Here is a 12,674-nt window from a genome sequence, read left to right as displayed (position 1 = left end):
TTCCCTTCAGGTTACTTAAACTAACATAACAAAAAAAAATCCCTAAACTCTTAAAATTTAATCAAATAACACCCCTTTAAAATACTTTGATGGGATCAAATATCGTATTCGTATTAAAGGTACAAATAATACCACAGTTATTATTTATATTTAAAAACACAATGATTAACTTAGAATTTATTTTTTCTTCGATGTAGTACGTATAGAGTAAAAACAAAGAAAGATCAAAAATTGATTTGAAAATTATATAAAAAATAATTAATCAGAGAAAGACCACAAAAGATTGAAACCTTAAAATAATAACTAACAAAAAAACAATATATTTGATAAAATCAATTAATGTTGACACACAAGTACATGCAATGCTTAACTCATTTAGGAAAAACATAAAATTATTTATTTATTTATATCTTAATGATAGGTCTATAGTTTAAACCTTTTATTCGCATATAATTTTTTAGTTCGATATATTATGATTTTTTTATTTATATTTTTTAAATATAAATGATGTATGGTATTATTTTGATCTTTTAATCAAACGTCGGGATTTATATCATCAAATGATTTGTAAAATGTTTTATTTGATCAAATTTTAAAAGTTTAGGGCATAAAAAACATAAGAGCTGGAATTAATACAGATTAGGATTCATGCATGGATAGATTATTCCGGAAATTTTTGTGTTTTTATTATAAATACTTGCAAATATCATACACAAATTGCATTATAAGAGATCTTCACTCGTGCAAGAATTTGGTTTGTAGGAATTATCACAGCCACGCATGTGTTAAGGATGGTGCACGAAAGGGAAGAGGAAGAGGAAGAGGAAGAGGAAATGGTAACGAGGAGACAGCGAGGAAGGAACAATAGTCGACAGGTTAGCAGAGCTCCTGAAATTCTACCAGCAACAACAACTGGCAGACTTCTGTTTATTGGCAGTTAGCAGTATAATAACAAGGCCACAGACCGACTCTTGAAACCCTCTTCCATGGTCGGTCCCTTTGTCTTAAAACCAGAGAGGACAGGTAGGATACATCCTTTCTCTCCTCTCTCATCGTTGCATTCATATATAGTCTCAAACCCAGAAGGCAAAGTGCAGATGGTGCCTGGTCAGAGGTAGAGGGGGTTTCTTTTGTGCTGGGATTCTTGCATTTCTGCGAAAACATGGCTTGCAAAATCGCAGACCCTTCTGTTTTCCTCTTCATGTTTTTTTTTTTTTTTTGGTGTGTGTGTGAGTTAATTAAAATGGTTATTTGCTTCTTCTTTTTGGTGTTTTTTTTTTATTGGAATTTCTTGGTTTATTGTCAGGGCCCCCATCAAAGAACAAGGAGCCAAAAGATTGCAACCCGTTACTCTCCATGTATGGTAATGATCCCTCCTTTTATTCTAATCTGGTTTTTTTTATTAATAATTTAGTTGTCTTTGTATTAAATGGGATTTAGGTTTTACTGGCTAATGTACTCGTGTTACAATCTCGGTGGAATTGCAAGGTTATTAAATTGTTTTCTCTTATTCATTTTTTTTTTTTTGTTCCACAATACCATCTTTTTATGATTAGCAGCATGGTTTTCTGGAAAAAAAAAATACTAATGGTAATTAAAAAAAAACATTCATCAAAATTCTAATGACTTGAATAGAAGAGAACAAAGTAATTTTTTAATCAAAAACACTTTTTCCTTGTTAATGTATTTTTTGTATATTTTGGAAAAAATATTTTATTTTATCAAAAAAATGTTTTTTAAATAAAAATTTATTATCATTGTGAAAGTAAGTTTTAATAAAAAATTAATCATGAATTGATTTGTATGTATGTATGTATGTATAAATTTAAAAATACTAAATCTGAGAAAATTATAAATCCAAAATATATAATAATAAAATAAATATTATATTCTTATTGAATATTAATGAGTATATTTTAAAAAAAAGTTCTACATATCAAGTTATATATATATATTTATTAATTAATTATAAATATTATTTTAAAAATCTCTAATATTCTTGAAAACTATGAAATAATTGGATTAATGTCTAAATATCATTTTAATAAATTAATTTTAAAAAAAAATTATTGTACAAAAAAAGAAATAATATAATAACAAACAAAGTAGGCATGCACGAGCTTAAAAGGAGGGGTCCACGCATATGACCCAAACTAATAAGTCTTGCGGCGTATAGGAGGTTAGACTCATGTGTCTGGCTTTTTTTTTTTAATAAAAAGCATACAACATGTCGTTCGTTCTATTTTATTTGTTTTTTTTATTAGAATGGATAATACGTCGTTCACACCGGTTAGAATTCCATCATTTTTAGTAATAAAAAAAGCAAAACCTGAGTTTTTGAATATAAAAAATCTATTTTTCAACTTGTATTCACTTGTAAGCACCTAAGAATCTCAATAACCTTTTGAAACATCATGTTTTTAATATAAAAACATTTTCTAATTAATTTAAAAACTAAGAAAATAAACAAAATAAAAACCTCTTCTTGAGCCTAATCTAATTACTTTTTTAAAAAAATAAAATCTCTAAACCATCTATATAAAACTTCTCTCGTTGATATGAACCATTAATATCACACTAGATCATTTTATTGATGAAAATATGCACAATCGATCTCAATCTCTCTTCTCTCATTATGTGATAATTTTTTCTTTTATCTCTTAATACCCAAGATTAAAACAAGAAAAAAAATGTGTTTTATGACTGAAACATAGAATTTTAAAACTTTAGGGTCAAATAATATAACAGTTGGAAATAGCATAGTGGAATGGACAATCCTTCTCTCTCATCTCTGAACTGAAAAAAAAAGAGTTTGGGATAGAAAAGTAAAATGAGTTTTAGAGAGCAAACAACACAACAACTGAAAATAACACAGTACAATGGAGAACCATGGGGGAAAAAAGCCAAATAAATTAAACACAAACTGAAAATAATTCGGTGCAATGGACAATCGAAAAAAAAGAATTGCATGAATTGGGAAGAAGAACTGAAAATGACCCTTTTTTTTCCAATGTCAGTTTCTTTCCCAATTCATGAAATTCTTCTCTTTTTTTCATGAACAGTGCTGAAAAAAAGGAAGAAAGGGGAAAAAAGTGCGTGAACCAGGAAAAGAAAATTGTGAAGAGTGCAAAAAAAAAAAGTGCATGAACCAGAAAAGAAAAGAAAAAACTTCATTGGTCACCTAAACAATGCAATGAATAGTGAAAACACCCAAATCTTTTAGTTTCGTAAGTAATAGTAACAGTAATTTATCTAGTTGAAGTTCTTTGTAATTCAGTTCTTAACTGCATTGGAATTAAAAAATTCTATAGCTAACAATCTGACAATGTATCTATCTGATGGCTTCCCTTCAGTATCAAGTACTTCCATGTTCATTTATGGTAAATCTTCATCTTATAATTTCCTTCCTGCTGGTTGAGTCATTTCATCCCTGTCCTCTAGTTGAGCTCTGTTGTTCCTTGACTGGGGATCACTTGAATTGAAATCTCTTTCACCCTCGGCTGATGAAAAGAGTGGAAAGGAAATTGCTTAAGCTCAGGAAACTTGAAAGAAAGCTTGAAAAGTAATGAATAGTGGAGGGCTACAAATTAATTCACTTAATTATTGGACTTGAAGTTTTCAGACGTTTTACACATGCTGTGCTTTCAAATTTCATTCAAGTTTGGAGCTGGTGATGTGAATTTTGCAAATGCTCCATGCATGCTCATTTATTCAATTTGGTTACTTTTCTGTGAATCTACGTTTTGTGATTCCTGCATATTTGCTTCCTGTAAAACCAACATATCTTTCGAAAGGTAGAATTTTCTAAGAATCAGCTACATTAATGCATCCAACTTGCCTATGCTGTTTGCTCAGAACATGGTCCACTATTTTAGAAATTTCCATTCTGAGAACCTAGGGGAATTTTGAACTGATATCAGTCTTGCAGACCTGCTATAAGTTTAGCTGTCTCGCTATGTCAATTATCTGCTTAAATAACTGCACTTTACACATGTTCTGGTGACAAGGGATTAGCCATGGAATGTTGAATGATGCTTCACTTTTTGATGCCAAACTTTTTAATGCCAACTTCAAATGTCACTTATAAGATTACAGAGTAATTTAATGAACCCAGAAACCCAGAAAGCTTAGAAGGTTTGCTGATGGGGATGATCTGGATGGCCCTGTCCCTCTCTGCTTCTTACAAGTTCAAAGTTTAAGAGCAGCCATTTCATTCAAAAAGTTGCATTATCAGGGGACTATATCTGCGTTTTCCTGATCTTGATTCTGTTTCTGTGGGGTGTGATATCATCACTGGGTGGTGGCCTTTAATTTCTTTATAGCTAGGCAGTGGCCTCCAATGCCTTTAGGCAAAGAGCTATTGTTGATTCTTTAATGGAAACGAGCTTTGAAAAAAAAAATTGCAACTCTAGTATCAATTTCCTTATTCTTCTCTTTCTATTTCAAATTTTGGTCGTCAGGTGTTTGAGATCGATAATGTGAAAGCATGGAAGGCAGTTCTAAAAACAGTCACTTCATATGCGTTGGGGCTCTTTATGATTTCAAAGGCCCCATGGTATCTACTTCCCTTTGCTTGGGCATGGACAGGGACTGCAGCTACTGGGGTCAGTTCTCTAGCATCTTTTCTTTACATACCCGTAATCTTGTTTCTTTTGCCAACATGTTATAAGTACTATCAGTTCCTCATCTCTGCAAACCTTTCTTAATTTTGCTTCTTTCCCAATGAAGTTCTTTGTTATAGGCCATGATTGTGCTCACAAATCATTTTCAAAGAACAAATTGGTGGAAGACATTGTGGGAACTCTGGCCTTTCTGCCGTTAATCTACCCATATGAGCCATGGAGGTTTAAGCACGACTAGCATCATGCGAAAACAAACATGTATGGTTGATATTCCTTAGTGATTCATTTATATTTGTGGAAGTAAATTCCATTTCGTTTGTCCCAATCATTCCAGTAGCTACCTCTTCGTCATGTTGGGAAGGAATGCTTTATTTGGACGTCACCATTTCTAATGACCGAGTGGCATAAATGAAGAGGAAATGCTCCATTCTCGCTTATCAGTGCTATCTGTTTTTCACGTTCTTTGAAGCATGGAGCAGTGGAAAATGTTGAATTTTTGTTATTGCGTACATGTATTTTGCACCTGGCTTATGATTGTTTCTTTGCTTGGTATCTGTCTGGTTCTTGCTTTTATTAAAATTGTTGACAAAAAAGTTGGTTTCTCGTCTTAGCTTTCTAAATTGCCACTTCTTCTGCTTCATCTTGTACTTATAGGTCAGTGGAAGATACAGCTTGGCATCCTGTTCGGGAAGAGGAGTTTGATTGCTCTCCTGTTTTACGCAAGGCAATTATATTTGGATATGGCCCATTTCGGCCTTGGATGTCTATAGCTCACTGGTATGATATTAATTATCATATCAGAGCCTGTAACTTTTTGAGCTTTATGCACCTTCTCCAATTTTATATTCTGTTCTCCTAAAATCTTTAAGCTTCCAAACAGGTTGATATGGCACTTCGATTTGAAAAAAATCAGACCAAATCAAATCCAAAGGGTGAAGATAAGTTTGGCATGTGTTTTTGGGTTCATGGCAATCGGATGGCCTTTGATTATCTATAAAGCTGGGATCATGGGATGGATCAAGTTCTGGTTAATGCCATGGCTAGGCTATCACTTTTGTGTATGCTAGTTGCTGGGTCTTCGTTGATTGTATGATTCAGCATTGCACTTCTCCAATATCCACCGCAGTTCTTTTAAATTCATTTGCTCTCTTTCCTTCCTTAATCTCGACATGCATTCTATGGTGCTGTCATCATGTTGACATGAAATCATTAACCAGAATGCATTATAGGCATCAAACGCTGAAATTTCAATGCCTAAGCAGGTTACTTCCAACAGGTGTTTCTTAGAAGTTAACAAGTATTGCTTTCCTCACAAAATAACACATGCTTTGTGCAGGGAGTTGCGATAACTCTTCGTTCCCAGCGCATTGCTTTCCTTCACTGCAATTTATGCTCTTGCGCCTGGAACTTCAGGATTGAGTTTGGTGTTACCTTTAACTTGTCAGCCCATTTCGCAATTGAGAAAAATTAGTAGTGCATTATGCATAACTGCAGAGTTTCATGTGTTTTTACTATGGCTCGATGCTTTGACTTAGTGATCTGCTGGGTTTTTTTTCTCTCAAAAAATGATATACTTGATTGATAAATTGTATTTTATCTATCTTTGTGTCATATTAGTTTGGTTTTCTTGACTTCTGTAGATGAGTACTTTCACAATGATGCATCATACGGCTCCTCGCATTCCTTTCAAATCTTCGGACAAGTGGAATGCAGCTCAGGCCCAGCTTAATGGAACAATTCATTGTGATTACCCCTGTAGGTAATATTGTCTTCTCTGCCCTGGTTGTTTCCATTCTTGTTAGTCTCTTGCTCTTGACAGGATGTAGTCTAGGAACTGATGAAATCAGATGGTAGATCGGTTAGATTTAATTTCATAATCTTTCAAACTTTTGAAGACTGTTGTTTGATTCTCCTTCTAAATGCATCCAAATACTTGCTCATCTGGCCTAGAAGTTTTTCAACTATGGGAAGTGGCAGATTTTTTCATCGACTGTCATTTAATAATGTGTTCTTTCTCAATACTACACAAAATGACCTCATGTTAGGAAAGTTCCGAAGCTGTCTTCAAACAAAATGCTTAGCAAATTGATAGAGCTGATGTATAAAATCATTATTTGTGAGCTAAGACTCTATCATAAGCCTGGACTTGCTTCAGATCAATGCAGTTTGCCATGATTTAAAATGTTCCTTGTGTTTATTTCCTGGAGCTGCAGTTTTTAATAAAATAGTTGCCATCGATAGTTGGTTAGTGAAGTGCTGTTCTCCCACTTTACAGGATTGAGATCCTTTGCCATGATATCAATGTGCACATATCCCACCATGTTTCAGCAAGGATACCACAGTATGATCTAAGGTTGGCTCATAAATCTCTTCAAGAAAACTGGGGAAAGGTATGATCAATCAATACACTTTCATATATTTTGTTTATGAGAATCATGAATGAACTTTCTTTCTATTAATAATGGTACTTGTATAGATCACATGCATGAACCTTAACCTAGGTTTTACCCATCATGTTAGCAGTATATGAATGAGGCTACATGGAATTGCGTTTGATGAAGACAATAATGACAGTGTGCCATGTTTATGATAAGGAGGAAAACTAAGTTGCTTTTGACAAGCTTGCCCCAGAAGAATCCCATCCAGTCACATTCCTCAAAAGAGTGATGCCTGATTATGCCTGATTTTTTGTGACTCATCGTGTCTATTGTCGTGGTTCTTTCTTATCTGTTAATTAAGTAGAGGGTAATAATCTCAATGAAGAAGCTCCCTGGAAGTCCACTATTGTCTTTTTCTATGAGATATATCTGTTATAAAGAGGAGTGACGTTTTATTGATAAGTTTTGGTCTTGTCATCCTTTTCCTTCTCGTTGAGGTTAAACATGGTCCTATTGGACAAAGATCATGCTATAAACTGGTTGGCTCTACTTAATAAAATAAAAGACAATTATCTCTTTCTGAAGGATATCTTTCTTTTGTAAAGCAAGTGCGTGTTGCTGACATTGAATTTAAACTTTTAACAATTTGTGACACATGAGGGCTGTCTTCTTTATGGCAATAGAGGGAGAGGGTCAAACTGCGTTTTTCATTCCCTTTTGGAGAATCTAATTTAGAACACTGACACCATGGAGCCAGCCAAAAAAAAAGTTGATTTAGTATCAGAAATTATTGAACAATTCATAGATAATTCATTGGAAAGTCCAGTTCATGAATGGTATTGTAGGTAGGCAGAGTTTGGGTGATGAACCTTAATTTGCATGTTTGGTAAAGCAGAAAAAAGAAAGATCATTGGTACTGAGAACCATAATGCATAACATCATGGGCACTGAAAGTGCACTAAGGTATAGGTTCATCAACTTTATACATAAAAAGCAGGCGGGCGGGCAGCTGAGTAGTTGCAACTGCTCACATGGAAAAAGCTCTGACACATGCATATAAAACTGAAAGATCCCAGTTCTTTTTGTGGTCAGTGGCCTTATTTATTAGGGATTTGTTCCCTCCATGGAATTGAGAAATTTATTCAAGCAGAGAGAGAGAGGAGAAGGCATTCCTGGATTATATTGTAAGATTGAAATGAAGACGAGAATTCATGAAGAAAAGTAGTCGAGACTTCCCAGTGGCAAACAAATAAAAGCTGAGAATTGGATTTGTTGATGCTGGTGTGATGATTAACAGATTTGGTGCACTGAAAAAAGTTAATCGTTCCTTGTACATGATGTTATCATACAATAATATCCTAAGAATCCAAGTAATCAAGCTCACGGTAATAAAGCAATAGGCAATAGCTGAACTTTATGCAAAGTGAACTACTAACTGGCAAACTAACGAGACATTTAGCAGCTGCAGCTGCTCACATGCAAAGAGCATTTCTGTCTCTTCGTCGTGCGCGCGCGCACAGACACATGCATAGCCTGCAATCTTTAATGAGATCTAAAGAGACCTGTGGAGTGTACCGCAACTAAAGAGGAAAGGAACCAAGAACTTGAAGTGAAAGCAGGGGTCAAAAGAACAAAATAGGACAGGGGTCAAAAAGAAAAGAAAATGTAAAAGAGCCTCCGTGGGCAGTTCAAAAATGAGAAAAAAAAAAAAAAAAAAAAGAGGCAATAGTTTGTGGAAATAGATCCTAAATGGTATGTGCACGTCCCTACCAAACAAACAGATGTGTCGTTAGGAATGGATATCAAAGAAAAGTTTAACAAATTCATTTCTGGAAAAACCATCTGATGATTATCCGATCCTCTACAGAGAACCAAGGTGTCCCATTACAGGCTCTACAGCATCTGGACAATCAGTTTCTCTTCTGTAGTAACAAACAATCTGTTTCATTTCTGTGACAATCGTCAAAAACCCATACAAATTCAGCACTCGAGATTATATGATAGTTATAATCTGTACACACACAAAACTATTAGACCTCTCTATACCAAGGTTTCTCTATGCTGTAAATTCTAACAAGATTCATCTTCTATCATTTTCTATAAGTTGACGAGGAAAAGAAAGAAAAACCATTTGTAAGATATATTACGCATGGCTATAAAGCCAAGCAGACCATGACCTGAATCATGAAATTGGTGGGGGTGGAGTCTCCCATACATCAAATACATTTTCCTCACTGTGAAGCGCAAAGAGCCGATCCCCACCAATCGAAAAGTCACAGATTGAACCTCCATAACCCTGACGAAGCCTAGATGTCAAAACCCAGTCAGGACCACAAAACACAGAAATGCAGTCATCCATAGATGAAAACAGCTGCCCCCCATGTAATGCCAGCTTGGGATAACAAGGCTCATCAGACAGTTTCCCCTTCATCATCCGACTTCTTGAGCTCCACCTCACACTCCCTCCATTCATTCTCAAATCCATAAATCCCAAATCCTCGTACTCATTCACCACGCAAATAGCATTACTATCCTCCATAGCTATAGCATCTCGAACTCGCTTCTCGTCCACAGTTATAGGAGCACCAAAATCAGACCAGGACCACACCATTCTCTTATCCCTAAAATCCAACATACTAATGTAACAGTTATCTTTCCTAGGAAACAAAGTGGCCACCAACAAACAATTGCTCCCATTCAACCATTGCAACTTGTCAGCATCGCCTAATGACCAACCTGGACTCTCGTAAAGGAAATCAATCTGTTTTCCAGTAACCTGATCCCAAACTCCAACCCCATACTCATTACTCCTTCCTTTACAACTACTAAATATCTTATAATCTGAACTAGTACTTAAAGCCCCGGCTGTGAAACTCTTCACTTGATTCTCATGGCACACCTGAAACTTATACCTCAATTCTCCTGTACTCTTACTAAACAACCCCATCCCTCCGTCTCCGCGGCCTAATCTCTCACAGGCACTAATAATTATGTTCTCACTATCAACCCAGGCAACATCATTGACTCTTTGATAATCAAGATTCAATGGAGGGTGCTCTTCCATAATCCAATCATAAACATGAACGACGCTTCCATGAGCCACGCAGCACCCACCATCAGGACCAGCACGAATCGCGGTCCCATCCCCTGGTGCCCTCCCCGTAACAGAACGCGAATGGCGGAGCCTGTTGCCATCAAATTGGCCCCATTTCGCTGATCTTACATGGTCTAATAAACCATAAAAGGAGGCCTCTCTGTAGATATGTCTTTCAGAGACGTTAGGAGGGATATTGAGGTCGCCGGTGCGAAGAAGATCAAGGAGAACAGAGAAACAATCAGGGTTTCTGTCAATGAAGAATTCACAATTGGAAAATGAGTCAGTATTTGGTTGTTTTAAGGTCCAGTTTTCACTAAACAATGCACCAAAAAAGGAGTTTCTTCCTGCATTTGCTAACGTTGTTGAGGTCGTCTCAAAGATTCTGCCTCCTACATTGAATCTAACTCTGTCTTTGGGGATTTTCATGGTGAAAATGAGTTTTGAGAGGCAGAATTTTGAAACAGAGAAAGTTAGGAATTCGATATTATTAGAATTATAAGAAAAATGGAGGAGTGCGTGTAGATATAATTTGAAGGAGAGATAAAGTTTCCTAAAACGTTGGAGGGAATCGGGGGATCGTGTTGTGTTAATTGGGATGTAGTTTGGTTGAGCTAAAAATAGGAAAAACTAGCCCTTTTAAAAAAAGAAACCGAAATAGACAAGATCATGAAGAGAACAGAGACAGAAAGCTCATAAACACATGAACCACAAGGCCTGATTCTGGAACTGAGAGAAGTTCAAAAAAACAGAACTTGAACAAAAACAGAGCTTGAGACAGGGGACATACAGATATAGGGGTTCAAAAAGGTAAAGAATTCGATGAAATTAAGGAAAATTAAGATCTGGGTTTTGAAGAGGGAAGGTTTTTAGAGGTGGGTTTTTAATTTTTAAGGAATTTGGTAGGGAGGAATTGGAGACTTGAAGCACTTGGATTTCAAAAAATATTGTTCCATTTTGATTTATTTATATCTGAAATCTCTCTCCCTCTCTCTTTGTTTTTCCACGTCTATCTTTCCCTTGGTCTTCCTTCCAAATGGACCAGACATTGTTGAGCTTTATATAAATACAAGTAAATGGTGGGCTCCATGTCAGCTCTGTTCTCTCTCCATGCGTTTTGTATCAGAGCGATGATCAATGGTGGTGATCTGAACTTATATGAAATGATCTCATGGAATTTTGTTTGCTCAGCGGGTTCCTTGTGAAAATTCAGCTCTTCTATTGACCTTCGGAGAGAGAGAGAGAGAGAGAGAGAGCGTGTACTTGGGGGGTGGGTTCATGTTTCATTGATTGGTTTGAATATGATATGATATATGACACGAAAATTAAGAATTTTTTAATGAGGCTAATTGCTTTAGTTAATCCTTCAAATCATGCATTAATGAAGATTCTTGTTCTGACTTTTTCCTTGAAGTTCATAATGTGGAAAATTCATTCTCGGTTGAAAAAAAGTGCTTTCATTGCCTTCAAATTGGAAAATGATAGGAAGTTGTGCCGGTTTAAGCAATAAAAAGATTTTACTCTCAAATAATCATTTTAGGTCTGTATTAATTCGGGTATTAATAATCAATAATATCGTGTAAGAGAAATTAAGTGGAAGAAAAGTAATGAGAAGGAAATTAATAAGTCATTTACTTTTGAATGTTTGTTTGGAAGTATAGTAGTTGTTATTTTTTAAAATATTTTTTATTAAAATTTAATTAAAATAATATTTTTTTTATTTTTAAAAAAATATTGTTTATATTAATACATAAAAATAAGTTAAAAACATAAAAATAAATTTAAATAAAAAAACAAAACAAAACACCCTTTTAAACCGCAGACCGCCACAAATTTATTTATTTATATTATTTTAGCACGGGACCCTGTGGTGCGATTGCTTTGCGGGTCGTGGACGGCACATCATGACACTTATAAGGGCTCCTCTAAGTACTAAAAGACTAATAATTAGTCGGATTGTAGAATTTACTGCTCTTCTCTGTTCATTCTTTCAAGGCACTCTCTCTCGAAAGGCATTTTTATATCCCTTTTGTTGACTTTCGGACAACTACTGCTTCTCCCATTGACCTCCCTCTAGAACGATTTGAGTGCTTGAGCCACCATACAATCTTTATCTCAATTTACGAGCTAATTATGTTTTTGAATTCCTTTTGAGTGCTTAAGCACCTAACACTTTAGCATTTGGACTCGCAAATGATTTACTTGAATCATTCGTTTAATATGCCATGTCCACTTAAGAGTTGACTATGTTAGGAAGAAATCAGAATGGATATATTGCTAATATATGGTTGTCAAAGTTGTGAAAATGAAGGATAAATCAACGGTGATAATCACTGTTTGACATGGATTATCTGATGTCAAAAACAGTTTTTATTGTTGGAAAATAATACAAGTCAGACCTCACCTAAAATTTCATGTTTTTTTAGTTGAATTGGCTGTTTGATATGATATCAAAGTCTCGATGACCAAACAATCACGAGTTTGAATCTCATCAACCTTGTTTATTTGATAAAAAAAAATAAACACAAAGTAGTGCGAGTCTGTATAAGTTTCAAGTTTAAAGAGCTTTCACTTGAAGAG

At 35.1% G+C, this 12,674-nt stretch overlaps 1 protein-coding gene and 1 pseudogene across 1 annotated transcript; one reads left to right on the top strand and one right to left on the bottom strand.

Moving 5' to 3' along the window:
• Positions 1-791: 791 nt before the first annotated feature.
• LOC133674723 (omega-6 fatty acid desaturase, chloroplastic-like) lies at positions 792-7,462 on the top strand (annotated as a pseudogene).
• Positions 7,463-8,802: 1,340 nt separating this feature from the next.
• On the bottom strand, positions 8,803-11,333 carry LOC133674874 (BTB/POZ domain-containing protein At2g24240-like). The gene has a single exon (XM_062096163.1). It carries the CDS (start codon positions 10,521-10,523, stop codon positions 9,183-9,185), a length of 1,341 nt encoding a protein of 446 aa, XP_061952147.1. The 5' UTR covers positions 10,524-11,333; the 3' UTR covers positions 8,803-9,182.
• Between the last annotated feature and the right edge of the window lie 1,341 nt (positions 11,334-12,674).

Source organism: Populus nigra, chromosome 15 (genome assembly GCF_951802175.1).
Source record: "Populus nigra chromosome 15, ddPopNigr1.1, whole genome shotgun sequence".
NCBI lineage: Eukaryota > Viridiplantae > Streptophyta > Magnoliopsida > Malpighiales > Salicaceae > Populus > Populus nigra.
Note: the sequence above shows the minus strand (reverse complement) of the source record. Positions and strands in the feature narration are given on the sequence as shown.

Coding starts and splice junctions, on each gene's coding strand:
- LOC133674874 (XM_062096163.1), bottom strand. CDS start 10,523: ATGAAAATCCCCAAAGACAGAGTTAGATTCAATGTAGGAGGCAGAATC.